We start from the raw sequence: 27,404 nt of genomic DNA, 5'->3' as shown, positions 1-27,404 counted from the left end.
CTGCTTTGCAACCATCAGATCCAAATGGGATGACATGGCCAGCAAGGGCAGGCAGTGTGGTGTTTCTACAGGACATCAGAATGACCAACACACGGTCATACATGGCTGCACAGGTGAGCTGCTGGCCCCGCCTTCAAAGACTGAGGCAGAGGAACTTCTCTGTAGGTCCTTGCAAATAGGATGAAGAGAAAACAGCAACTAGCTCAACAGCTGCAGAGCAAGGCCTGGGATGAAAAGACACACCACATCTGGACAACCCAGGACACACCACATCTGGACAACCCAGGCACCCTAGAGAGCTGAGGACACTGCACACTGCCTTCCTCCCCGACTCTGCGTCCTAAGTTTTCAGTAGGTGTTGATGTTGGCTTGAACTAGAGGTTCTTCCGTTCCGGTCTTTTGAGTACCAGGGTTATAGTGTGTTCTACCATGCCCAGCCATTTCTACCTTCTCTCAGTGAACTGAACGGGGTGACAGGCTTCACACGCCTGCACTGTTTCTACCAGTTCCCCTGGGATACAATGGGTTTCTGGTCTTTGGAGGGCAGGAGAGTTCCAGGGATTTACTTAGCCCTTCCTGCCACAATGGCCCTCAACCCGAGGTCTGCAGCAGCTGTCCAGGTGTCAAGCATCCCTATTCAATTGTACACTCAAAGATGAAAAGGTGGCGCCGGCGGCGCAGCACACAGCTTCAAAGGTAACACAAGGGTCACGTGTCAAGGCAGGAAACTCAGGCAGAAGCCAAAGGCCAGGACTCCCTGGGAAAGGAAGAGGCCACAGAGATGCCCGGGCCTCAGGCCACTCAGCAGACACTAAGCACAGCAGGGCACCCACCCTGCAGAAACCTGGGGAGGGAGAATGTGTGTGGAGCACTGCTCTGAGATGTGGAGAGAGTCCACAGCGGGGTGCAGCAGGAGAGAAAGTGGGTGGGTGCCCAGGAGACCCCTTGTCGAGTGTGAAAGGTAAAATGTGGCAGTGACATGAGAGTGAGAGACCCGAGGGCACCTTGTCAGAGTGTGGGGACAACTAGGAAGACAGCAGAGAGACAAAGCAAAGGACTCAGGAACTTCCAGAAAGAGAGAAGTCCCTGCTTTCCACGTGTCTCCATGTGTCATTACCATGACTTGGGAGTAAGGTTTGGCCTTTTTTTAAAAAAATTCAGAAACCACAGAAAATAGTAAGATAGGGCATTTTTCCAGGAAAGTTTTAACCTAAAAATAGGGAACAAAGACAGGAAAGACAAGAGATTACTTACAATCTGAATGGTCTGCAATCTAACGCAGACTGCTCGTCTGGCAGCAATTTCCACAGCATGCAGAGAGAGAGCGCTCACCCGGGAACTCGGCCCCACTGCTGGGCGGTGTCTTTCTGCCAGCGTTTACGGGAACAGAGTGAGGCCAGTGGGGTGGGTACCCTGGAGGCCCGCAGCCAGAATGCCCGCGCTTGGGTTCCAGGTCTGCTGCATGCTCACCCCCTGTGCTCTGGTGTCCTCCCACGGAAAATGGGACAGGGCAGTGTCTGTGCCTCAGAGGGGAACAGAGGAGCCCGGGCAGCGACTGTGCAGCATCTGGTTTTGCTCATGTTCAGTGTTTTACAAATGTGCAAGCGTCCTGTGTGTCACTGACAGGAAGTCTTAGCAGCTGCTTTACTGTTTACAAACTACACCGGGGAGCCTGGGAACGCAAAGGCTGCAGATGTATGCATTTTATCTGAAAACAACAGCAAAAAAATCCCCGTGAGACCGGGCTTCTCTGTGTAACAGCCCTGGCTGTCCTGGAACTCACTCTGTAGAGCAGGTTGGCCTCAAACTCAAAGAAATTCGCCTGCCTCTGCCTACTGAGTGCTATGATTAAAAGTGTGCGTCACCACTGCCTGGTGAAAAAAAAAATTTTTTAAGATGAAGGGTATGGTGGTTTTTTTTTTTTTTTTTTTTTTGAGACAGGGTTTCTCTGCATAGCTTTGCGCCTTTCCTGGAGCTCACTTGGTAGCCCAGGCTGGCCTCGAACTCACAGAGATCCGCCTGGCTCTGCCTCCCGAGTACTGGGATTAAAGGCGTGCGCCACCACCGCCCGGCTCAGGTATGGTGGTTTAAAAGAAAATGGTCCCCAAAGGGAGTGGCACTATTAGGAGGTGTGGCCTTATTAGAGTAGGTGTGGTCTTGTTGAAGGAAATGCGTCACTGTGGAGGTGGGCTTTGAAGGCTCATATGTTGAAGCCACGCCCAGTGTCTTAGACCACTTCCTGTTGCCTGCAAGATGTAGGACTCCCAGCTCCAGCCCCAGCACCGTGTCCCGTGCTGATGATAATGGACTGAATCTCTGAACTGTAACAAGCCATCTCAATTACATGTTTTCCTGTGTGAGAGTTGCTGTTGTTATAGTGTCTTTTCATAGCAATAGAAACCCTGACTAAGGAAAGGGTTTTACTTGTTTTGTGTGTGTCTGTGTATGTATTCATGTGTGACGGTGTGCTTGCACTTGTGTGCAGGTCAGTGCCACGCCTGGCTCTCATGCGGGTGCTGGGACAGAATGAAGACCCGCATGGTTGAGCAGAGAGCGCTTCACTCACTGACCCACTTCTCCCCTCAGCCCCTTTGAAATATGAGAGCGGCGTTGGGAAGGTGGACAGTGGTCACAAGTGCCGACTGCTCTTTCAGAGGACCCGAGTTCGGGTCCCAGCACCCATATCTGGTGGTCACAACAGCTCCGGGGGATCTCACACCCGCTTTTGACCTCCCTGAGCACACACAGAGAGCACACATTCACACAGACACAGACACAAATAAATAATAAAAAATAAATTTAAAGTCAGGCTGATGCGGGGGCAGAGGTAGACAGATCTCTGTGAGTTCATGGCAAGCTTGGACTGTACAGAGAGTTCCAGGTCAGTCAGAGCTACAGAGTGAGACCCTCAAGGAAGAAGATTAAAAACAGAACAAACCAACCAACCAACCAACCAACCAAACAAACCAAATAGAAATAAACACACAGGAACAAAGGAGCACTGCCTTTACTCACAGGGCCACAGTTTCGTACTGAGAACAGGTAGTCAAGTTCATCAACAACAGACATGCAGCAGGCTGACTGGTAGGAATACCAAGCATGTCCCGGGACAGCCAGGAAGCTGGACAGTCAGAATGGAGTCCCACCCCCCGGCCACAGACAAAAAAGAATAAAAACGTAAGCAAATGACTTCAGACAAGTTGCAGCTCACGCTAACTACACACTGAGTCAGTCGTCACGGAAAAGGTTTGTGTCAGTGTTTTATCAAAAGCCAAACATGCTGCCGCTGCCTGCTAATCCAGCGGGACAGACTGTCTTACACTCATCTGGGCAAGAGATTAACACACCGTTTCCTACTGCGGCAAGCAGCCCCCACACCGGCACATCAAAGAAGAAACGTAACACGCCTCTCCTCTGACATCCTTTATGCCATCCCCCACACAGCAAACACTGTCTAAACTGCCTCATTTTCTGTCTGGTAAATTCCCCTGACAGTCTACCCTAATAATGGGAAGTAAAAGCACCTCTGATCATATCCTAAATGGGAAAGCACGTGATGGATCAGGCAACATTTATACGATGTCTAACACCCTGTATCTGTTCATTATTCACCCCGAGCTCAAAGACAGGAAACGAGCCGTTGTCTTATGGCGCCCCCCTTTGGTTACATGACGGAAGCACATAAGATCAAGCATGATCTTCCCCGGGGATCTGAACAGGCCACTGCAGTGAGAACACTGCCTCGTGCTTAGGAATGGGAAAGTGTGTGAGAGGAGGGAACAGGACCTACCAGAGAAGCACGCCGTGGCCTGCCAGGCATTTTTAAAAAGGTTTTTCTTAAGCTGGGCACGGTGGCACACACCTTTAATCCCAGCACTCGGGAGGCAAAGGCAGGCAGATCTTTGTGAATTCGAGGAACTCTACAGAGCGAGTTCCAGGGCAGCCAAGACTTTTTTACACAGAGACACCCTCGCCCCTCCCCTGGCCAAAAGGATTTTCTTCTTACATTTATTCATTTACTGTGTGTGTGTGTGTGTGTGTGTGTGTGTGTGTGTGTGTGTGTGTGATGACTGACAAGCTGTGTGGAAGTCAGAGAACAACTTGCGGGGATCAGTTTTCTCTTTCTATCTTGGGGGTCCAGGCAATTGAAATTCAGGTCATCAGGCTTGATGACAAGTGCCTTTATCTGCTGAAACATTTCTGGTCTGTCAGTGTTTCAGTATCTCAGACACCAGCTTAAGTGACATATGATGGAGTGTCTGATGCCAGCCGGGTTTGATGCTGGAGGATAATGCGGCTGGCCACACGGACCTTGCCCTGTATACATTCCCGGTAGCAGTTACACAGTCAGGGAGATGTGCAGAGTATACGGGATCAAGGACTGAGGAGTGTGCTGAGCCTGGCAGATGAAGGCTTTCAACAGGTAAGCTGTTGTTTTGGAAAGGACCAAGTTAACCAGAAGGACAAGGGGCATTTCAGGCAGTCTGGCACTGAGCTAGCCAAGGGTTCAGTGTGGATCCTCTGGGCGGACAGCAGCAGAAAAAGCAGATGAAGGCCCTGTCATAAAAGGCCACCTATGGACAGGTATGACGGCTCTCGCCTTTAACCCTAGCACTTGGGAGGCAGAAATAGGTGTGTCTCGGAGTACTGATGCCAGCCAGCATGGTTGACATACTGAGTTCCAGGACAGCCTGGCCTACATAGAGAGACGCTGTTTCAAAATAATAATAATAATAATAATAATAATAATAAATAATAATAAAACTTTACCCTAAAAGCTAGTGACCAATTATAAGCTACTAAGGTCAAGTGTGTGCTAAGTTCCAGGTTCCATGGTGTTTCTTTAAGTTACTGTGGTAGTTTGAATAAGAATGGCCCTCTTAGGGTCATATATTTCAACACTTGATCCCCAGTTAGTGGAACTGTTTGGGAAGGACTAGGAGGTGTAGCCTTGCTGGAGGTGGTGTGTCACTGGGGATGGGCTTTTTGGTTTTAAAAGACTGGCCATTCCCATGCTCTCTCTCTGCCTCCAATTTTCAGATCAAGATGTGAGCTCTCAGCTGTTCCCACCACCATGCCTTTGTTCCACTGTCATGGATTCTAGCCCTCTGACACTGTAAACCCAATTAAATGTGCTCTTTTATAAGTTCCCTTGGTCATCATGTCTTATCACAGCAATAGAAAAGCAACCAAGGCACCTACCAACTTCTGAAGTCACTGAAAAAACATCTAACATGTACTGGTCATACTTCCGAAACAGAATTCAGTGAAGTCACTGGAAGCTGAGACACATTTCTGGAAGCACAGAGGGCCAGGACAGGTGTGAGGGCCTTGAGACTGTCCAATTCATGGAGGGAGAGAACCAGGGCGGAACCCTCAAGACTGCTTACCTCTTGAACTCATCATGATAGAACTCAGACTTGCAGGTGACCATCTCGCTGCCCTGGATGTCCTCTCGACTTCTGACTCCTCCAAATACGTACAGCTCCATGGCAACCCCGCAGGCCACTGCTCCAAACCTGCAGGGCCACAGAACACAGGTGCTGGCTTAGACCTCAGGACCTCAGCCCAAACTCCTTACTCCTTGTTCTTCCGTTTGTTGGTCTTTTTGAGACAGGGTCTCATTACGAACTCAGGATAGGCTGGAACTCACTGTGTAGACCATACTGGCCTTGAACTCACAGCAATCCTCTTGCCTCAGTAGTCTCTCAAGTGCTATGATAACAGGCATGTGCCACCACGCCCAATCCAATTGCTTTTGTCTTTATGTGTACAGGCACACGTGGAGGCCCAAGGCTGACGTCTGTAGTCATTCTTGGATTCCTTATTCATTAAGGCAAGGCCTCTCAATTGAACCCAGAGTTTGCCAATAGGGCTAGTCCAGCTAGCCAGCTTTTTCAGGAACCCTTGCCTCTGCCTTTCCAGTGTGGGGACTGCCTGCCTGACATTTACTCCGGTACTGGGGATCTGAACTCGGGTCCCCACACTTGGGCAGCACACCACACACTTGAACACCGAGCTACCTCCCCAGTCTTTACTTCTTGTTGTGACTGCAATGCCATGTTATACGTGCATATGGGCCTTCTGTTTTCCGAGACGTCATACTCGGAGGCCTCAGAAACATCAACAGTAGCACACTGACAGGCACACACTTGCCTCACCTCCTCTCCTTCAGTGGACAAATGGCAGTCCACTGCTGGGTCCGCGGATCGTAACACTCCACAGACTCAAACAGTTTTCCATATGATCCTCCACCCATGGCATAGATTTTCTTTTTCATAGCTGCATAGCAGCCAATCTGAAAGGAAAAAAAACAAACAGTGGTGGGGAGAGGTACCATTTGTCATCAGAACTGGATGAACAGAGAGCAAGTGACCAGAGAGCAGTCACATGCAGGACAAGTTCTGACTCCTCACAGCCAAACAATGACGTCCCCTCTCATGACCCCACAGGGCTTTGGAGATGGAAAGAACTGGTGATACGTACTGGAAATCCCCAGAAAAGGAGTCTTCTTCCATCTTTGGCAAAGAAGCCATAACTATACTTTCTTTACTTCTTGTGGGGCCATGCTGGGCATGGAGCCCAGACCCTTGAACAGGGCAGGCCAGTGTTCTGCCATCACACTGGACCCCAGCCCATAATTCTATACAATATCTTTTCGATGGCTCTCTGCTTCCACCATGTAGATTCTGGCACCAGTACTCCAGTCATCAAGCTTGGCAGTGAGCTCTTTACCCACTGGGCCCCACCTTTACCTCGTGATGTCCCCATAATCTAACTTTTCACAAGAGCTTTTAAACACTGGGGATGTAGACAGTGGCCCAGCACTAGCTTGGTATGCACAAGCCGTGGGTTCTGTACCACACTGGGTGAGACGGGGGAGTGAAGGAAGTTTCCAGAACTTATCTCCCTTAACCAGTATCTGAGCTCCCGAGAAATAAGAGTTTTGGACCAATAAGCTGTTCAATTGCTGTCACAATTGTCTAGTTGGACGGGTGCACAGTAAGAGAAGACAGGATATCCATGACATGAACCAGAGTCACAGCCAGATGGACTGATGGACAGCTCTGCCTGTAACCTGAGACTAAGTGATAGAGGCAGCCACGGCAATGGGAGAGATCAGGCTAGCCACCAAGTATCTTCTACAGACCCTGCAACACAGCCCTGCTGCTCGGAGGCAGACGGACACTCGCACAGGCTCTCTCCTGTGATGTGACTGCTGACGTGAAGGCGAGCTGCCAACAGACAGAGCCAGCATCCTAGAGCCTGACCCTCCCAGTATTTTTCAAAGGCAGGCTTAGGAAATGAAGAGCTGTGCTGGGGAGCACTATGTGAGGCCCCAGGGGCGATCGATCCTTCCTTCCTTCCTTCTTTCCCACTGCAACAACCGAGCCCACAAAGAGACACTGACTTTGAAGTCAGCCTGGAAAGAAGCCAGATGCAGCAGATGTTGCACTCACCTTTCTTTTCTTTTTTTTTTTTTTTAAGATTTATTTATTTATTATGTATACAGAAGAGGGCACCAGATCTCATTACAGATGGTTGTGAGCCACCATGTAGGTGCTGGGAATTGAACACAGGACCTCTGGAAGAGCAGTTGGTGCTCTTAACCTCTGAGCCATCTCTCCAGCCCCCTGCACTCACCTTTCTAACCATGGTCAAGTCGGGTTGCTTCGTCCAGGTTTTTGAATAAATATCATAACACTCCATGGAAATCAACTCCCGGTCACCATCCTCCCCTCCGAGAATGTACAGCATCCCATCTATCTCCACGATCCCAAAGTTGTGTCTTGCCTGGAAAGACATCACAAACCTTTGTAGGAGAAAGTGGATATTCCACATGTACTAAATGTCACAGGCATCGTTGTATTCCAGCATTCCAGCAAAGAGGAGCCTTGTTTACACTGTTTTTCCTTGGAACACCTCCTCATTATATGTGGCTTCCACAGCACCCCAGACAGATCAGTCACTGCTCAGGACCAGGGACAAAAGATGCAGGCCCATCAGCAGAGATGCTGTGCTTAACCTACAGAACTCAGAAGAGCGCCTACCTCCCAAGACAACTGGCTCAGTGGGCAGGCAGGAGACTGTGAGAGACAACAAAAGCCAGGTAGTGTAGACTATCTGTGGCCAGGATGGGCAGCATGGAGGACAGGGCATGCCAGATTATCAGGAATTCCAGAAGTATGAGGTGCTTATCATTCACCCGCAGCCCAAACAGAACAGAAACAATCCCTGGCTTGTGGAGTCTCTGTAGGAACATGAAAAACCAGCGTGTGCAGAGGTGGGGAACACCATAAAGAAAGGAAGGCAGTGGGCAACAGTAAGGGAGGTGGTGCTGGGCAGGAGGCCAGAAGGAGGCGGGGAGGGAAAGGCAGGAGAGGGAGATGAGGGAAGCAGGGCTCCAGGCAGGCGCAGGCCGGGCTGCCTCTTCTTTCCTACACTAGACCCACACCAATAAAAGTGCCAAGGAGAAAAGAAACACACCACGGAGGCCAGCTGCACCATACCTCATTCATGGGTGGAAGAGCAGTCCACGTGTTGGCGTCTGGGTCATACTTCTCTCCCGAGCTCAGCGTCTGCTTATTTTCATCTTGGCCCCCCAACACAAACAAAAACCCTTCTGAAAAAGAGCACAAGGACAAACAGGACACCTTCAGCACGTGCTATGGCGCACTCAGAGCTCCCTCCTCAACCCCGACAGTCTTCTTGTTTCTCGGTGACAGATCCAAACTTATCAGTCACTCTGGCCATTCTACTTCAGTCAACAGTCTTTGAGGTGATTCTCACCCTACAGGAGGAGAAGAAAGGTGATGCCCCTCTTTCGTCACAGGCAGCTCAGGGCCACCTCAGTCCATTACATTATTCCCCAGCTCTGTGAGTCTCAAGCAGCATCAGGCCTCCAGTCCACATCTATTCTCAGGATCACAGGGATACTCAGCACAGGGCACTTGACATTCAAAACAGAACACAAGACTCACTGTTGGGCCTGCTACTCGGGTAGTGGCGGAGGAAAGCTCAGTAATGGAGTACATGGCCAGCACAGACAAGGTCTGGAGTTGTATTCCCAACATTGTAAAAATGGGGGAGGGAAAGAATAAGTAAGTGGGCCAGCTGGAACCAGTACTCACTTGCTTTTTAAAATTACATTTGACACGATGCACACTCTCTTGGTAAGTGCGGCTCTCCCTCCCCAAAGCTGCTGCTGTCTGTGGCAGCCAGAGGCTAGTGCAGAGAGCACAGCTGGCCAAAACGCAGGAAGGAGATGACCGAGGGGTTCCCTGCCCTAACTGGGATATCTACAACACAAGCCCTGCATCTAAGGCTCAGGGGACATCATGGAAGAGAGGGTGGAAAGACTGTAGGGGACAGGTGGCTAGGACAGCTGCTGCAAGGCAGTGTCTTTTAGACAGGACAGGGAAGCTGCACCAGTGAACTGTCAATCTGGTTGCCTGAACAAGACCACAGCAGTCCTCACGCCAGCATGGATGGGGAACATTTCGTAAGGCTCCACATGCTTCTAGATGACGCACTAGAGGCAGTCAATGACTACTGAGGGAGAATCCGTTTTCTCCAGGGATGAGCCCCTGAGAGGTTTCCCAATCCTAAATGGTCAACCCTAGACACATGTACATATTGACAACACTAACTGACTCAGGAGATTTTGTGTATATATATATATGTATATATAAACTTACAGAAGAGGTCATTCATTTGAGATGGGGTCATAGCGGGACATGGAAGAGTTGTAGAGAGCAGAGGGAAAGACAGGAATGTACCATTATATTTATATGTATGGCATTCTCAAAAAATTAAAATTAAAAAAATTTCAAGTGTGTGTGTATGTGTATATGTGTAGGTGCACATGTCATGGATCACATATGAAGGTCAGAGAACAACTTGTGAGTCCCAGGGAACGAACTCAGGTCCTCGGTGTGGTAGCAAGTGCCTTTTCCCACTGTGGCCAGCTTAACTGACTTAAACCTCCTGCTTGTCTAGGAAATTCCAAGCTGGAACTCACTTTTGGAACAAGAGTATTTTCCTGTGACTATCGGAAACACATGTAAAACCTCTATGAAGAAAAAGAGCATCTTCATCCAAGCTCCAGACTACCTGTCATGTTGCAAGGCATTCATTATTCCTACAAATAGGAGCATCCAGCACAGCCTCTCAGGCACATCAAGAAACGTGCTCTCATGGAGTTCAGGAGCAAAAGCCAACATTGCTGCAAAGACCTGAAGTACTGGACAACCAGAGAAGGCAAAGCAGCAACACTTGCCACCACCCCGAAAACACACAACTACTAAATGACCTCACACCAAACAACCCCGAAAACACACAACTACTAAATGACCTCACACCGAACAACCCCGAAAACACACAACTACTAAATGACCTCACACCGAACAAAGATTCCCAGAGAAGCAGAAATCAAAACATCCCATGGACGCACTAGTAGATTCTCAGAGCCGAAAAGTTACTGAAGATAAACCAAAAGCAGTCATTAACCCCGCCACAGAGAGACAAAGCCAGAAGCTGACACAAACAGGCAGAGAACAGAGGGGAAAGGTCTGACGTGCCTGACGAGACTTCTAAGAGCAGAGGCAACATGGGGAGACAAAAGAGATGAAGAAGAAAAAGGGCAGGCGAAATGGCTTAGCAGGTAAAAGAGCTTGCTGCAAAGGCTGACAACCTGAATCTGGTCCCTGGAACTCATGTGCCACCATACCAGGTGGTGATGGAGCCCAGACCCAGGGCACTCGGCCATCTGAGCCATACCCCCATCTTTTTTTTTGGGCAGGGACAGTATGCAACTACATATCCCTAACTGACCTAAATTTATTATGTAGACCAGGCTGGTCTCGAACTCACAGAGATCCTCCTGTCTCTGCTTCCCAAAGTTCTGGGATTAAAGGTTTGTGTTACCACACCAGGCAGAATCGCATCTGTGTTATCTGCATAACCCTGAGATGACATGTGACTTGGTCAGCGAGCGCATTACCACACCTGCTGAAAGCACGCCATGGTTAATTCTTGGCATGCTCAGAGGAGCCAGCTCGATCCACAGCTGCCGATTAGGGTCGTAGAGAGGGCACATACATCGCATAGCGGCCGTGGGTTTCCGTGAACTAAGGAAATAATACATAATTGATGTTTTACAGTTCTGCTCATAACAACCACTGTCGAAGTCAGTAGTCTACAGATGGTTAAACACTTTAAAACATACCCCTCTCCCAAGGCCCTCCACACTCACACTCTCTCCTCCCCTCCAATGGTCACTATGCACTCTGAGTAGCCTCTGGGCTTGAAGCTGGCAAGCATGGCCTCCCCCTGCTGCGGCTGGCTCAGAGGGATGTTGCTGCACTCTTTGACGATCTCTCGTACCAAGGGCTCATTCAGCATCTGCTCCCGCAGGTAGCTGGAGTCCAGCCCCGAAACCCACAGTGCTGACATGACATCCTTCATGTGGACCTGCAGAAGGGAGGAGAAGGGACAGGAGAGGGATGACACAGGTCTTCTGAAACACATTTCCTGACTCTCAGTAGATGGTGGCTGCTCACATCACTGCCTGAATATGTACACCAGCCTCCTCTTCTGCTTTTCTTCTTTTTTAAAAAAAAGACGGCCTGGCGGTGGTGGCGCACGCCTTTAATCCCAGCACTCGGGAGGCAGAGGCAGGCAGATCTCTGTGAGTTCGAGGCCAGCCTGGGCTACCAAGTGAGCTCCAGGAAAGGCGTAAAGCTACACAGAGAAACCCTGTCTCGAAAAACCAAAAAAAAAGACTTAATTTTATTTTATTTTTATTATTTTATGTGTACAAGTGTTTTGCCTGCATGTATGTCTGTGTACCACACACACGCTGGTGCTTGAAGAGTTGGTAAGCCTCCATGTGTGGCTGGGAATCAAACTTGGGTCCTTTGCAACAAGTGCTCTTAACTGCTGGGCCAACTTTTCAGTCCCAAATATTTTGTGTGTGTGTGTGTGTGTGTGTGTGTGTGTGTGTGTGTGTGCAGGCTCCTGTGGGCCAGAAGAGGACATCCAATTCTCTGGAGCGGGAATTACTGGCTGATGTGAGCTGCCCAATGTGGGTGCTAAGAACTCAGCTCAGGTCCTCTGGAAAAGCAGCAAATGTTCATAACTACTGAGCCATTTCTCCAGCTCTCCCTTTTAAAATAAAACAGTAATTTTTTTTACTTTTAATTATGTGTACAGAGCACAGAAGGGGCGTCAGAGCTACTGGAGCTGGAGTTACAGATGGCTGTGAGCCATCTGGCTGATGTGCATGCTGAGAACCCAACTCTGGTCCTCTGTACGAGCAGCAAGCATTCTTCACTGATCAGTCATCTCTCCAGGCCCCTTCTTTCTTTTGAGACAGGGTCTTGTTATGTAATCTAGGTTAACCTCAAACCCACCATCCTCCTGCCTCCAAGCCCTGGGATTACAGGTGTGTGACACTCTGCTTTGCTCTCCTTTTTAATTTTTCTTGTTGTCCACAGTCTCTGGAAATTAAGGTTTAATTACAAAAAAAAAAAAAAAAAAAAAAAAAAACAAAAAACAAAAAACAAAAAAAACCCAAAAAAACCAAAATAAAATTCATTCGTATCGCAAAGTTCCAAAAGCCTTCCACACACCGAAGGGTCCCATGGCAGTGGGTTATCTGAGTGAAAGTGGTCACATTGCTTTATCTCACTGTCTGGACGGACTGTGACTAAGCCACACTCACGGAAGTATCGAAGTAGTGAGTACAGTATGGTAAACTTGGAAACAGGTCAGCGTTAATATTGTAAGAAAATCAGCAAAGCCAAAGGTAAGAAAAAAAATATCCCCAGAATTGTGTAATAATTCCTGCAATGATCACGGTTCAAAACTATCTTATAGCTTTGGGTATTTTGGGTCTCAGGGGCCATCTCCAACACTTGGGCATGCTCTGGGTGATTCTGGCCAGAGACTTGATCTCAACCATCCAGTGGGTAAAGGTGACACCCTTGAATAACTCAGAACATACTTTTCCATGCTCAGGGAATGGTCACCCTGAGCACCCTGAGCAAGAAGACCCTGAGCAGTGTCTCCTAGTGGCCTGTGAGTCTTTCCCTTCCTCAACTACCTAACATGGAGCAGGACACGAGGATGCCTGACTGCAGCTAAGACCATAAGCGTGGTTTCTGAGTGTACACCCTCACAGGCTTACAAAATTTAACAACTATGAGATAATCACTAAGAACTGAGTCAGTCATTGCCAAGGACAAAGAACAGTGTAATCCTGCATCCCAAAATCTACTCTCTGAAACCAACCCAATACATTTCTTATTTGAAACAGGTAACTGGAGAGAGAGAAGAAGTGAAAACAAGCTCTATTCCTGTTGGATCCCAACGGGGACCTAAAGGCTGATGCTCTCGAAGACTCTCCCCAGCCGTCACTCCCGGACCGTCTCCATTCGGTTTTTGTTGTTATTTGTTCATTTATTACTTTTTAGACAGAATCTCATATAGCTCCAGTTGTCCTGGAGCTTACTCTGTAGACCAGGCTGACCTTGAATGCAAAGAGATCCACCTGCTTCTGCCTCCTGAGTGCTGGGATTAAAGGTATGCAATGCCTGATTTCCCTGTTTAACTTTTTTTCTTTATTAATAATTTTTTAATTTATTTTACATACCAATCACAGATCCCCCTCTCTTCCCTCCTCCTGCCCTGTTTAACTTTAATTACAATTTATTTCTTTCTTTTCTAAAAATTAATTAATTAATTAATTTCACATCCCAATTGAAGCCCCCTCTCCCCCCAAATCTACTCCTGTTTCTGTTCAGAAAAAGGCAGGCGTCCCATGGGTGTCAACAAAGCATGGCACATCAAGTTGTGGTAAGACTAAGCATTTCCCCGTGTATTCAGGCTGGGCAAAGTGACCCAGAATGAGGAATAGGTTCCCAAGAGCCAGCCAAAGCATTAGGGACAGCCCCTGCTCCAATTGTTAGGAGTCTCACAAAGAGATCAAGGTACACAACTGTCACATATATGTAGAGGGCTACGATTTATTTCTGTTAAAATCCAAGGCTCTCAGAGATCCTAGGCCTGACAACCATAACGTTAGCTCACCTCTGTAAGAGCTGAGTCAACCCCTGAGGCCCTCAGAAGCTGTAACAGCTGCAGGAAGGAACCCTGCTGCCAACTGCTGCTAGAAGCTAGGATTCTAAAGGCTGTCAAAGGCCAGGACCACTGGTAATTAAAGCCCAAAGCAATCAGCCTCCACCCTGAGCATCTGAGCCACAAGTCTAACTGACTAGCCTGGACAAACAGACCCCTGGCTCTCAGGGCTGCGAGTGTGAGCATTTGGGTCTGTCCAGTACCTAGGCCTTGGGCACCTGAGGACCTGGGATTGCCAGCACCTGGGAAGAGCAGAGGATCTCAGTTAGATGACGGCTAACAGTCTGACAGCTTTAGCACTAGACGGAAGATGTTTTCTAGATATCCTTTAATTCACAGCTTGGTGAGTCTTTCAAGATGAAGAAGACAAAACTGCTATGATTTGTGATAAAATAAACGAAGGGCTGGCTCAGTTAGCGAAGTGCTCGCTCTCCAAGTGTGATGACCTGAGCCCCAGCTCCAGAATCCATGGAAAAACGCTGGGCGTGGTGATGTGCACCACAGCTGGATCCCAGGGCTGGGCAGGCAGAAGCAGAGGATCTCTGGGCTTGCTGGCTAGCCAGTCCATCCGCATTGGTGAGCTCCAAGTTAAGGAGAGACTCAAAGAGCTGGCTAGTGTTCCTAAGCGACATCATCGATGGTTGGCCTCCGCCTTCACACACACCCCTCCCATCGCACAAAGTAAACAAACGCATTCATGAAAAGGGAACCCGAGGCCATGTCCTGAGTGGCAGGTACCTTTCTCATCTCTGTGTCATGTGCTATCCACCGAATCACTGCCTCGAACACGTATCTTTCATTGCCAACGTTCAGCTTCTCAAGGGAGATCACTTCTTTGAGCTTCTGCGGACTCAGCTCCAGGAACTCCTCTGTGTTGCTGACGTCTCGGAAGTGGGTCTCCAGGTACTCCGTGGCCAGGTAGTGCACGTGGTGCAGGCAATAGTGCAGTGCAAAGTCGCGGATGCCGATGCAGTTCTCTGCGGCAATGCAGCCCTCCAAGAACTCACAGCACAAGGTTTTCAGGTCCGTCAGCAGCAGCAGGTCGGCTGCCTGGACAACGTCCTGGATCGTATCTTCATTTAGCCTGATCTGTAAGAGTACCATAAACATTTTATATCTGAATGCAGACATAAAACCCAAACCACTAACCTAGTTCTGGTGCACAGGAAATTTCCAATTTTTTCTTTTTAATCTTTATTTTTTAAAATTTTTTTCTTTTTAATCTTCAAAGACTTATTATTAATTATGTGTATGTGCACACGAGTGTGGGTACCCGAAGGTCAGAGGCATTGGATCCCACTGGAGCTGGAGTTACAGGTAGTTGTGAGATACCAACAGAGGTGCCAGGAACTGAACTCAGGTCCTCTGCAAGAGTAGGAAGCACTCCTAACTACTGAGTCATTTCTGTTGCCCTCAAATTCCCAAAGTAGTAGGTCAAAGACGCCTGGCAGTGTTCACCATACTGCACATCTTTCAAGAGTCTGAGGCATCAAGGGGCCTGCCTTCTCTCACAGCAGATGCGTGTGACTTTTAGCCTGCCCACCTGTCCGGGCCTTCCCTCCCGTGCCAGCCAGCATGACCCACACTCTTCCCGTTGAGGAACCTGCCGTGTGCTCACATCTGCAACTCACACAAAAACCTGACTGAGCGTTGAGGAAAGGCACTGCTGTTAGTGGAAATCACAGTTATCTCCACATACATCAAGGTTCCTGTCTGCCAAGTGCTATGCCAAGCGGGTGCAAGCCACCAAAGCAGTGGCTTTGTACCTCCTCGGCAGCCTGTACTCAATGCCAAAGCATAGGGGCCTCCAACCACCTTCTGGAACAAATCCCTAATGGATAGGTTTCCCTCACTCGAGTCTACCTCTGCCCAGTTTTCTCCAGTGTCCTCACTGATGCTTCTCTCTCTCTCCCTGCCTCACACTTCTCCGTGCAACGGTAAGGCAATGCCACACCACAACCAAGCTCCCGGAGGCTTTGCGCTTTGCAGCTTCGGAAATGAGAGCTCGGGGTCCAGCACGAAACATTTTACCCCATTCTATACAGATTTAGATAAGTGTTATTACCAATTGCCCTAGAAACTGAGCACCAAACTGTGGGAAGTAATATACTAAGTGAGGGAAATTTCCCGTGCTGGGGACATTACTAACTTTTTCTTCTTTTTATATCTTTTGTTGTTGTTGTTGTTTGGGTTTTTTGTTTGTCTGTATGTGTGCTGGCTTGTTTTATGTCAACTTGATACAAACTAGAGTCACCAGAGAGGAGGCAGCCTCAGCTGAGAAAATTCTTCCATAAGATCAGGTCACAAGCAAGCCTGCAGGACATTTTCTTAGTGATTGATGGGGGAGGATCCAGCCCATTGTGGGCGGTGCCATCCCTGGGCTGGTGGTCCTGGGTTCTGTAAGAAAGGAGGCTGAGCAAGGCATGGAGAGCAAGCCAGTAAGTGGCACCCCTCTGTGCCTCTGCATCAACTCCTGCCTCCAGGATCCTGCCGGGTGTGAGTTCCTGTCCTGAATTCCTTCATTGATGAACTGTAATGTAGAAGTATAGGTCAAATAAACCCTTTCCTCTCCAAGTTGCTTTGGTCATGGTGTTTCATCACAGCAGTAATAACCCTAAGACAGTGCGTGTGTACTTTATATCTCTGCATGGGTGGGTGCGTACATGTTAGGATACCTGTGGAGGTTAGAGGACCACCATGTAGGTTCTTCAGAATGAACTAGGCTATCAGCTTTGGCAGCAGAGCCTTTACCCACCGGGCCATCTGTCCAGCCCTCCTCCTCCTCCTCGTCTATTTCTATTTCTTTTTTTTTTTTTTTGCACTGCTCAGGATGGAACCCAGGGCTTCCTGCATTCCAGGCAAGAGCTCTACTACCCAGTCACATCCTCAGCCCAAGAATGTCAAATTTAGTCAGAAGACAGGAAACAACTGCAGATACAAACCCATGATGAAACACTAAATCACATCTCATAAACCAAACAGCTAATTTGGAAGTTTATCAGAGTTGAGTTGCCACCTGGATTCTAAAGTTAAAACGGGGACAAATTCTAGCGACCAGTCTACAGACAGTCCCTGGGCTGCAGTGGACGCCTGCACAGAGCATGCCCTCAGTGGCTGTCACTTCTGCGCTCATAACTGCAATGACTTCACCCTGCAAGTCAGACCTGGCTGGTCAGATACCCGGCTCCTTGCTGTTGTGGAGTGCTTCTAGGATCTTAGGGCCATGCCAAAATGACTCTAGCTTCGTTCATTTTAACCATCACACACACATGCACACCCACTGCCTTGTGCTTAGGGAAAAGAGTTTCCCCTAAACTGTTTCCCTAATACTATGAAATCACACCACACACTTCAACAGGACTAGAATCCCCGAGTGTGTGGATAGAACAAATGCATTTAGAAAAGACAAGCAATTCACTCCAAACACTTAGAAAACTACTGGGAAAAACAGATCTTTCAGAAAAGGGGAGGTGGGGAAACAGAAGTGATGAAGAAGGGTCCAACGGAGAAGACAAGGTGTAAGATCTTGGAGAAAATGTGGCAGAACACACTTTCACACACCTAAATGTGTAACACACTACTCTGCTCTCTGGCCAATATACCAGAGACTCAAAAGAATCTTTTCTTGTTTTTGTTTGTTTTGTTAAGACAGTGTTTCTCTGTAGCCCTGGCTGTCCGGAATTCCCTCTGTAGACTAGGCTGGCCTTGAACTCAGAGCTCTGCCTGCCTCTGCTTCCTGAGTGCTGGGATTAAAGGCACGCTTTTTTTTTTTTTTTAAATTTATTTTTATTTACGTGTGTGTGTGTGTGTGTGTGTGTGTGTGTGTGTGTGTGTGTGTGTTTGCACACGGAGGCCAGAAGATCTCCTGGGGCTGGAGTTCCAGATGGTTGTGAGCCACCGGCTGCAGGTGCTGGAGAGTGGACGAGTAACAAGCTCTCTGTACCGTCTCTGTAGCTCTGCTAAGCGTCCTAAGAGTCCTGTGCTAGAACTTCAGTTACAGAAAGAGGAAAAGAAAGCAGTCTAGTCGCTTACCACTTCGTGCCTGGGTATTATCACATCTCCAGAAACAATGCGGCACAAAGAGGAGAGGGAACGCAGGAAGACAGGGCAGGGGGAGGGAGAAACGCAGGACCACCAGCGAGTACTAAAGGGTGGGTTTCAACGGCAATGACCCACAGGAAACTGTTTCTACAGAACAAGTCCCAGTCCCCAGAGAAGCTCCTGTTTCCATGCAGACAGAGAAGGTTCTGACAGGGTGGAAGCCATGTGAGGTGAGATTCAAGATGTGGTATCAAGAGTCAGCAGTGAAGGGTGCACTCGACTCTCAGCCTAGAGGGTGGAACTCAGACAAGCATAAACTGGGATTTTTTAGGGACAGAGTCTGGAAGAACACGTATGTGGGGCCATCGCCGGGAAGATGCCAACAGATGCCCTTGATGGCAGATGACGTGACAGTACCGCTCTGAAAGCTGGGAAGCCTTTGCTGTGTCTGGACCCTGGGTCTCACCATACCTGCCCACTGAAGATGTAATCCAGGATCTCTCTCATAACCATTACCGATATCCCTTCAAGTTCAATCTTATAAGTGGATCCGTCATCTTTTGGAGGATTATAGTTTAACTTTGTCCTAAGAAAGGGAAAAAAATGTAAAATTTCTATGAACCAACAGAAACAGCTCTAAGTATTTATGCACTAAACACTATAATACAACATGTACTGAGCAGTAAGTATACCTCCACTTAAGGAATTTAGCTTCAGATCAATACACACAGCTTTAGCTAAAAAAATTGGTTCTAGTATATACATGTTACTTAATATTTTTAAGGGTTTATTTTTAATTATGTGCGTGTGTATGTGTGTCCACATATGCAGGTGCTCATGGAGACCAGAGGCATCAGATCATCTGGGGCTGGAGATCCGGGCTGTTCTGAGACAATTGATATGGGTGCCAGAAACCGAACTGAGGTCTTCTGCAAGAGCAGAAAGCCAGTGATACACAATGAGACACTGTCTTTAATTTAAAAAAAAAAAGCTGGAGAAATGGCTCAGAGGTTAAGAGCCTGACTGCTCTTCCAGAGGTTCTGAGTTCAAGTCCCAGCAACCACATGGTGGCTCACAACCATCTGTAATGAGATCTGGTGCCCTCTTCTAGTCTGCAGGCAGAACACTGCATACATAATAAATAAAATTAAATTAAATTTTGGGAGGCAGAGCCAGGCAGATCTCTGTGAGTTTGAGGCCAGCCTGGGCTACCAAGTGAGTCCCAGGAAAGGCACAAAGCTACACAGAGAAACCCTGTCTCGAAAAACAAAAACAAACAAACAAACAAAGGTGCTGGAGAGAGGGCTCAGTGGTTAAGAGCACTGGCTGGCTGCTCTTTCAGAGGACCTGGGTTTGATTCCCAGCATCCACATGGCATCTCATACCATCTGTAACCCCAGTCCCAGGAGAGTGGAACCCTCTTCTGGTCTCTGTGGGTACTGCATGCATGTGACACACAGACATACATTCAGACAAACATGTATACACATAAAAGAAAAATAAATAAAATCTCAAAAAAAAAAGAAAAAGTTAAAAAAAAAGGAGAGATACATTAAGAAAATTGGAAGATTAATTCTTAAATTGAACATTTAAGAATAGGACTGCCTGGGAGTCAAAGAAAAAATACCTAGTAAGTACTCATGAGTGTAAAAAGACAGACTCAATCCAAGAATGCTGGGAATGGGGATGGATTCTTATGAGCTCTAGAAGGAAAACAGGCCACAAGGGAAGGAATGGGGGTCAGAACGGCTTTCTACTTTACAAATAGTAAGATGTAATACCAGAGAAAGCTTCAAAATTCTGAAGGAAAATAATTTCCAAGCAAGATTTTGACAACCAACCAAACTGTCTAAATGTGAGGAAAAGCCAGATGTGGTGGCACAAACTTCAAATCCCAGCACTTGAGAGGCAGAGGCAGGCAAATCTCTGAGTTGGAGGCCAGCCTGGTCTACAGAGTGAGTTCCAGGACAGCTAGGGCTACACAGAGAAACCCTGTCTCAAAAAAGACAAAACTGCAGGATAGAACAGAGGCATTTCCAGGTACATATAGTCAACAATTTACCAACCTTCCTGAGAATGCGGTTGGGAAATATGTCCCAACCAACCAAAGTAGTCAACCCAGAAAGAAGACACTGCCTGACAGAGACACGATCTGCACCATGCTGGTGTACTGCCTGCCCCTCAGCCCAGGAAAGTGAAGGAAGCAAAGGGTGACTGTGACGAGCAACCCCTGGGTCACAGCCAGGTACCAGGACAGGTGATCTTCAGGAAGATGGAAGGCAGGTATGTCTCCCAAGTACATAGAAAGCAGGTATTTGGACACTTTCTTCTCTCTGGCATGGAAATCCCTGACTACTTACTGATTCCAGTTTCTACTGAGCTAAGGATTTTCTGGGCCTCCCCTTGTGACACTGTAGAGTCTATCTGCATGCCTGGTACTAAAAACGAAGCTTCAGGCAATCTTCAGGCAAGAGATGGTATGAATAATCCCTAAGCGCACCATGTGCAAGCATGTCTCCTAGCAACCTTTCACCTGGGATGTCATGACTACCGACATCTGTCAGAGTCACTGTGCTGGTGGCACTGCCACTCAGCTCCCAATTCACCCTCTTTGCCCGCTCTGTGAAAGTGCGTCTGGGTCTCTTCAAGTGTTTTTTCCCTCAACTGGGGTAATGGTCAGCTTTTCAGGAGAAGGTGGAAACAAATCAACAAAAGTAGAAACAAGACTGTAGGACAGGAGAGCTGTGCTTCCTGGTTCTGGGGTGTCACCTGGGAGCCCCTGTGGTGCAGGTTTTTCCTGGCCTCTGGATCCTGCTTTGCCAGGCTATCCAGGGGCCACCTTTAGTCACCTCCCCAGAGCAGCTTTCTTAGGCACCTTAGAAAACCAATTTCCAGCGAGTTCCATCAGTGTGGCTTTTCTGTCTTGCAGTGAGCCTTAGGCATGCCTTACACAAGGTCGGCCAGAGGCTGTGGCTGCTGCTTGGATCTGTTACTTCTATATTTTAAAGTTTCCTTTTTGACTAGCCAACCCATGGCTACCCTGATCTCCTGTTACAGTGAATAATTCTTACATTAAACTTTCTTTGTTCAGGGCCAGGGAGACAGCTCAGCAGATAAAGGAGCCTGATGATCTGGTGGACAGACAGAAATGACTTCTTCATATTGTCTTCTAATCTCTACACGTGCTGGGGCACACCCGTTCACCCATTCTACCTCTCCCCAAATAAATAAAATGGAAAAAAAAGTAAAAACACCCCCCCAACAAACAACAACAAAAACAAAACCAAACCAAACCAAACCAAACCAGAGCATTTAATTCTCTTGCAAGACTTGGTCAGTTCCCAGCACCACATGGTGGCTCAGAACAATCTGATCTATTAACTCCTATTTTAGGGGATCCGATATCTTCTTCTGGTTTCCTTGGGTACAAGGCACACATACTGTGTACATACATACATGAAGGCAAGGTACTCACGTATAAATAGGTACTTATAGGTACTTATAAAAGTAAATAAGCCTTAAAACCCAAACCAAAACAACAACAACAACAAAAACTAAAGCAACCCCCCAAACTTTCTTTTTCAAATTACTGTGTTGTTTCTCTCTCCTAGCTGGATGAGCACAGGGCTATTAAAAACCTGCTTAGCTGGGGGGAATTTTCCTCACCTTAATGTAATGTCCCAGCAAGGCTTGGCTGTGCTGTGTGCAGCAGACACAGCAGGGCGAGAGAACTGGGCTACTGGCCCCCCACAAACCACTGTCCCTCCTTTTACAACCTATTTTAAAATAACTCTACTGTTACATGTTTTCCCAACAAGAGGGGATCCATTTTAAACTGTGTCATGTTCTCCCAACAGGTGGTGGGACACAGATGGCTAAAAGGGAGAAAATTGACAGCTGGAATGTGAGCTATGCCACTTCAGGCTTTTTAACAATCGGTCATTTCCAGAACCCATGACAACTGAATTGTGTGCTCTACACATCTGGAGGTTAAGGAACAAAACCAACAGTAACTACGGTGTAAAGTCACCTGTCCTCCTGTCCTCCTGTCCTCCTGTCCTCTATCTGCAGCACCAGCTGAGCAGACCCGATTGCTCCCTCCTCAGAGACCAGTTCCCAGGGCAGCTGCTCCACAGCCACATTCACAGAGCCTCCTCCTGGGACAGGCAGCCCCGACCCTCACCAGGACACACAGAAATGTTCCCTTCACTGTGACAGACACAATCAAGTTCAAGTTCTGGTGTGTGCCTATGTGTATGTGTGCCTGTGCACATGTGTGTGTGTCCCCCCTCCCCGTGGCAGGGTCTCATGTATTTCTAGCTGGCCTCAAACACAAAGACAACAATCCACTTCTGATCCTCCTGCCTCCACTTGCTGAGTGCTGGAATCCTACGTGTGCATCACTCCACCTACCTGACTTAGGTGGGGCGGCCACCCAGGGCTTGGTGCACGCTAGGCAGACACCCTGTCAACTGAGTCACATCCCAGCGCCTCTGCTGAGTCCCAGGCCCGAGCAAGACTTCTTCCTATCACTGTAACCCTACCAGGAAACTCAGCAGGTTTGGGAAGAGAAAATGATGCTCTTGACTGTCCCCCTAAAACTCATGTGTTGAAGGGACAGTCTCCACTGTACTCAGTCTCCCATGCCTTTGGGAGGTGACTGGATCATGAGGGCTCTGGCCTCGTGGGTAGCTGAACCATTTGTGAGCTCGGATTGATGGCTTTGGAGAGGGAGTCTTTCTTCGGCTTTGCTCTTACGAGCGTTTCTTCTTGACATGCAGCCTCAGCAGACTTAAAGCAACCGGTCCAAGCCACCAAGGCCTAAAAATAGGGGCTCAGGCAGACCTTCCTACTAAGTTGATTTTCTTGGGTATTTTATCACAGCAATTGAAGTGTAACCAACACAATACTCAACAATTATTTGTAAAACATTCTGAACTGTGAGCTGCTGTTAAACAGTTGATGTGCGGCCACAAAACAGACCACTACCTGATGATTCCAGGTGCAACAGAGCTGAGGGAGAATCAGTCATACAGACAGGACTTTCTAATAATTTGCTCTGAAGTCCTCTTCTGACCTCTGCACACATGTGGTGCACATACATACATGAAGGCAAGACCCACATAAAAGAGCTATGGAAGGGGGACAGTGTCAATGGACAGTGCCAAGCAGTAGCTCTAAAGGGCTTTTCTTCTCTGCTGATGCAGACATTCACCTCTTCAGGCAGAATACAAGGGAACGTACTGTCCAAGGAGTCAGGGCATTGCTATTTAGGGTGATTCAGGGCATGATTCACATGGTTGAGATGATCTGTGTCCCCTAGAACTCTGCGGCTATTAAGCAGGCGTCTGAGGAGCTCAGAGACAGTCTGTGCCAGCACTTTTTACCCAAGGCTAGCCATTTATTTGATGGGGAATTTATTTAACAGGTGACACTCCCCACACACTCCTTTTTCTGTTTTTGTAAGTTCCCAAATGGTTTAGGGCAGTGAAAGTCCTGTGTGTGACACTGTACTGGCAAACATGTGTATTGACACATTTGTGCAAACTCACAAAATACACTCCCACCAGATGGAGCCCAGTGTGAGCCATGGTCTGGGTTACCATGCAGTGTCAAGGCAGGTTCGTAAGATATAACAGAAACATCATTCTAGTGGGGATGTGAGGGTACTGGGCAGGGGGACTGTGCATATGCGAGCTCAAGGAAGATCCAGCATTCTCTGTATCTTCCTCTCAATTCTGTCCTGAGCTTACAACTGCCTTAAGACATATGGTCCAGCTAAAAAAATTTTTTTAAAGTTGTGTCTGAGCATAGCTTTGTGCACATGAGTGCAGTGCCCACAGATGCCAGAAGAGGGCACTAGATTCCCTGGAACTGGAGTTAGATTGTGAGCTGCCTGACTTGGGAGCTGGGAACCAACTCAGGTCCTCTGGAACAGCACTACACACTCTTAACCGCTGAGTCACCTCCCCAGTCCCTAAAGGCTGTAATTTTTTTTTTCAAAGATCTTTCCTAGTTAACACTTGAGCCAGTATCATTGCTGCTAACTTATCAATCAACAGATGGTACCCTCTGACAGACCTTTGATAACACCGTCTCCAGGAGGAACACAGCAGCTAGCCTCACAGCTCCTCCACAGATGCAGAAGCAAAGCATCATGCTGAGGTCCCAGGAGTGACAGAGCTCTCAGAGGGAGGCCTATGCAAGAGGGGGCTGTGCACTGGGAGCTAGAGACCCAAGCAAGCTTCAAGCACAGGCCCACCACATCTAGGCGAACCAGGGGGTCTTAGCATGCTTTCTGTAGCCAAGCCACAAGAAGGGGCTCAAAAGGAGCAACAGGAAGTCTGGGGGGCTGCTCATGCAACATTAAAGAGGAGGAGGGAAAGAAACTGCACCAGGCTACTGGACTCTGAATGTCATTTTTATAAAACACTTACGTGTGTGCACCTGTGTGTGGGGAAGTGCATGTACATATAGGTCAGGCACCGAAGAGGGTATTGGGTCCCCTGGAACTGGACTTACAGGTGGCTGTAAGGCACTAGACATGGGTGTTGGGAACTGAATTCAGATTCCAAGTAAGAGCAGCAAGTGCTCTTAACCACTGTACTGTCTCTGCAGCTGCCAGATGTGTTTTAAAGGGTGATGTCCCAACAGTCTGTGCTGCCCCTTCACACTGATTCTCTTCCATCCATTCACCTTTTTACCCAAGAACTATGGTGCTTATTTACTTTCAAAAATTTCCCTCATACAGATCCTGGAATGACTCATACTTTGAATGACTTTACTAGTATTTCTCTGGGCTGACTTCCCGGAACCTTCTAGAGAGCTGCTATAGACAATCAGATATCTGGGTCTCATCCTAGACCAACTAGGTAAGCCTCAGATTACACAGTAAGTGTAAGCCATCCCCTGGCTCATCTGGCCTGTTCCTGCTGCCTGGAATGCTTCTTGGGCCTCTCCCCCACACCTGCATGATCTGGTTCTTCCCCCACAATGCTTTGATTTTCTTTACAGCACTGATCATCTCCTAATGAACTGTATCTGCTTCACATCACCTGCCATGAAAACAGACTGCTTGCATCTGGTCTGTGATGTCAATACAGCCAACTCCACAGGATCTAAAATTATTTAGATTAGGTTTGCCCCCAGGAATGCCTGTGAGGGATCATCTAGATTGGGTTAATTGAGGTCGGAAGACCCTAATTCTGGGTGGCACTATTCCACGGTCTGGGGTCCTGGACTGGATAAATTGAGAAAGTGAGCTGAGCACCAGCGTTCATCTCTGTTTCGTGACTGTGGATGACATGTAAGCAGCTGCCTCAAGCTCCCACCACCCTATGATGCCTCCTCTGCCATGACTGACTATAACTTCAAACCATGAGCCCATGTAAATCTCTCTTTCCTTCAGCCGCTTTGCCAGCAACAGGGAAATTACCTAACACACTACCCTACCCCACACCACTATTCATGGTACTTGACACATAAGAACTTGACATTAAGCACACAACCAGAGTGGGAACTAATGGATTTGAACCCCGCAGAACCAGTGGCGGAAATAAGATGAGCACAGCTGTTTGGACAGGACATGAGTGGCCAGCAGAGCAGTTGAGAGCACTCACCACCACGTGCCAGAAGGCCAGACACACTGTGAAGTCTAACGTCCAAACACTCACTATCAGCTGGGCTGGTGCCCTCACATGGGAGCTGCACTGTAAGGCTGGGTGAGACGGAAATTTGTATTTGTGAGTTAGCAAGTTGGACCTAATCTTTCCATGCTTCCATGTCCCATGCTCACCCTCACTAGTGGCCTGCTGGGAAACCTGAACTGAAAATGCAAGAGAGACTCTAAAAGGCTTCTAGAGGCCAGGCCTCAGCTCAGGTACTGTCCTGAGGAGGATGAAGAGGACCACTGGATCCTGTCGAGGAGGTTCAGAAGCAGCTCCTGCCACAGCTGAGGTCCCACCTCCTCTGACACTCTCCCCAGGCTGTGGCACAGGCTGTGCTCTGATGCCACGCAAGATAAATGTTTGTCTTTGAGAGTCATGTGACTTGAAGGAAAATGGAATTGGGAGGCCATGTTTTCTGGAGACTGGGATTGCAGCATGTATTACAACTTAACCGGGAGTTGGGGAAAGGGCTGTTGGTAAAGTGTAGACCGGGAAGCATGAGAACCTGAGTCTGGATCCTCAGCACCTCTAAGAGGCCATGTGTGGTCATGCATCTGGGAGCCTGGTGGAAACAGGCAGATTTCTGAAGTTCAATGGATGGCCAACCTACTAATGGGTGGGGCTGAGAGACTTTGTCTTAAAAAAACAACAACAGCAGCAGCAACAAAACTAACACTTTTAATTTATTCTTTGACAATGCCATATACATATACAATGTAGTTTTAAAAAAATTTACTTATGTGTATTGGTGTTTTGCCTGCCTGCTGCCCATGGAGACCAGAAGAGGGTGCAGGATTTCCTAGAACTGGAGATGGTTGTGAGTGGCCAGATGAGTGCTGGAAACCAAACCTGGGTACTCTGGACAAGTAGTAGTTCATGCTCTCAACAGCAGAGACATCTCTCCAATCTTGTACAACGTATCTTGATGGAATCCACCCTCACATCTCTTTAGACCCCACAATACATGTTCTTCCCACCTTCATGGCCTTTCTAAAAAAACAGTAACCCACTGAGTCCAATGAGTGCTACATGCATGAGCACAGGCAACCAAACAGGGGCCACATCCCTGATAGACATGACTCCTCTTCCCCAAGCAAACAATTGCCAGTAGCTCTTCAACTTGGGTAAAGCCTCTGGTATTATTGACAGGCTTGGTCTTGTGCAGGTCACCACAGCTGCTGTGACTTCATGAGTGCATCAGTCTGTTTAGTCCAGAAGACAGCACTCCATAGCACTTCTCGAAATCCTCTGGCTTACACTCTTTCTGCCCCCTCTTCCGCAATGGTCCCCGAGCCTTGTGGGAGTAGATATAGATGGAGAAATACTATCTGAAAAGGTAGGGTGGATTGCACATGACATTGACCTCTGGCCTCCAGAAGCATGTGCACATATGTACACACACACATAAACTACACGTGTGTGTGTGTGTGTGTGTGTGTGTGTATGTGTGTGTATACACAAACAGGACAGCTATGGAAACATCTACAGTGTCTTCAGGAGTTTGGGGACAGAGAGGTAGCAGGCAGCACACATGATACCACAGGAATCATGGGAATG

At 48.0% G+C, this 27,404-nt stretch overlaps 1 protein-coding gene across 3 annotated transcripts in view; it reads right to left on the bottom strand.

Annotated features, from left to right (window-relative positions):
- The window catches only part of Gan (gigaxonin), a 48,135-nt gene that overhangs the window by 3,835 nt on the left and 16,896 nt on the right, over window positions 1–27,404 (bottom strand). Inside the window, exons 2-10 of one of the 3 annotated variants that reach the window (XM_037206292.1) lie at window positions 18,652–18,766; window positions 14,878–15,228; window positions 11,255–11,472; window positions 11,008–11,129; window positions 8,511–8,623; window positions 7,645–7,794; window positions 6,162–6,298; window positions 5,391–5,519; window positions 4,125–5,295 (exon numbers count right to left, since the gene is read on the bottom strand). In XM_037206292.1, the coding sequence (XP_037062187.1) occupies window positions 5,244–5,295; window positions 5,391–5,519; window positions 6,162–6,298; window positions 7,645–7,794; window positions 8,511–8,623; window positions 11,008–11,129; window positions 11,255–11,472; window positions 14,878–15,228; window positions 18,652–18,766 (1,387 nt within the window). In that variant the 3' untranslated portion in view covers window positions 4,125–5,243. Of the gene's footprint in view, window positions 1–4,124; window positions 5,296–5,390; window positions 5,520–6,161; window positions 6,299–7,644; window positions 7,795–8,510; window positions 8,624–11,007; window positions 11,130–11,254; window positions 11,473–14,877; window positions 15,229–18,651; window positions 18,767–27,404 lie in introns of those variants that run through there. The other 2 variants (XM_028875714.2, XM_037206293.1) reach the window with 2 other exon arrangements.

Source organism: Peromyscus leucopus, chromosome 5 (assembly GCF_004664715.2).
Source record: "Peromyscus leucopus breed LL Stock chromosome 5, UCI_PerLeu_2.1, whole genome shotgun sequence".
In the NCBI taxonomy this organism is placed as follows: domain Eukaryota; kingdom Metazoa; phylum Chordata; class Mammalia; order Rodentia; family Cricetidae; genus Peromyscus; species Peromyscus leucopus.
Note: the sequence above shows the minus strand (reverse complement) of the source record. Positions and strands in the feature narration are given on the sequence as shown.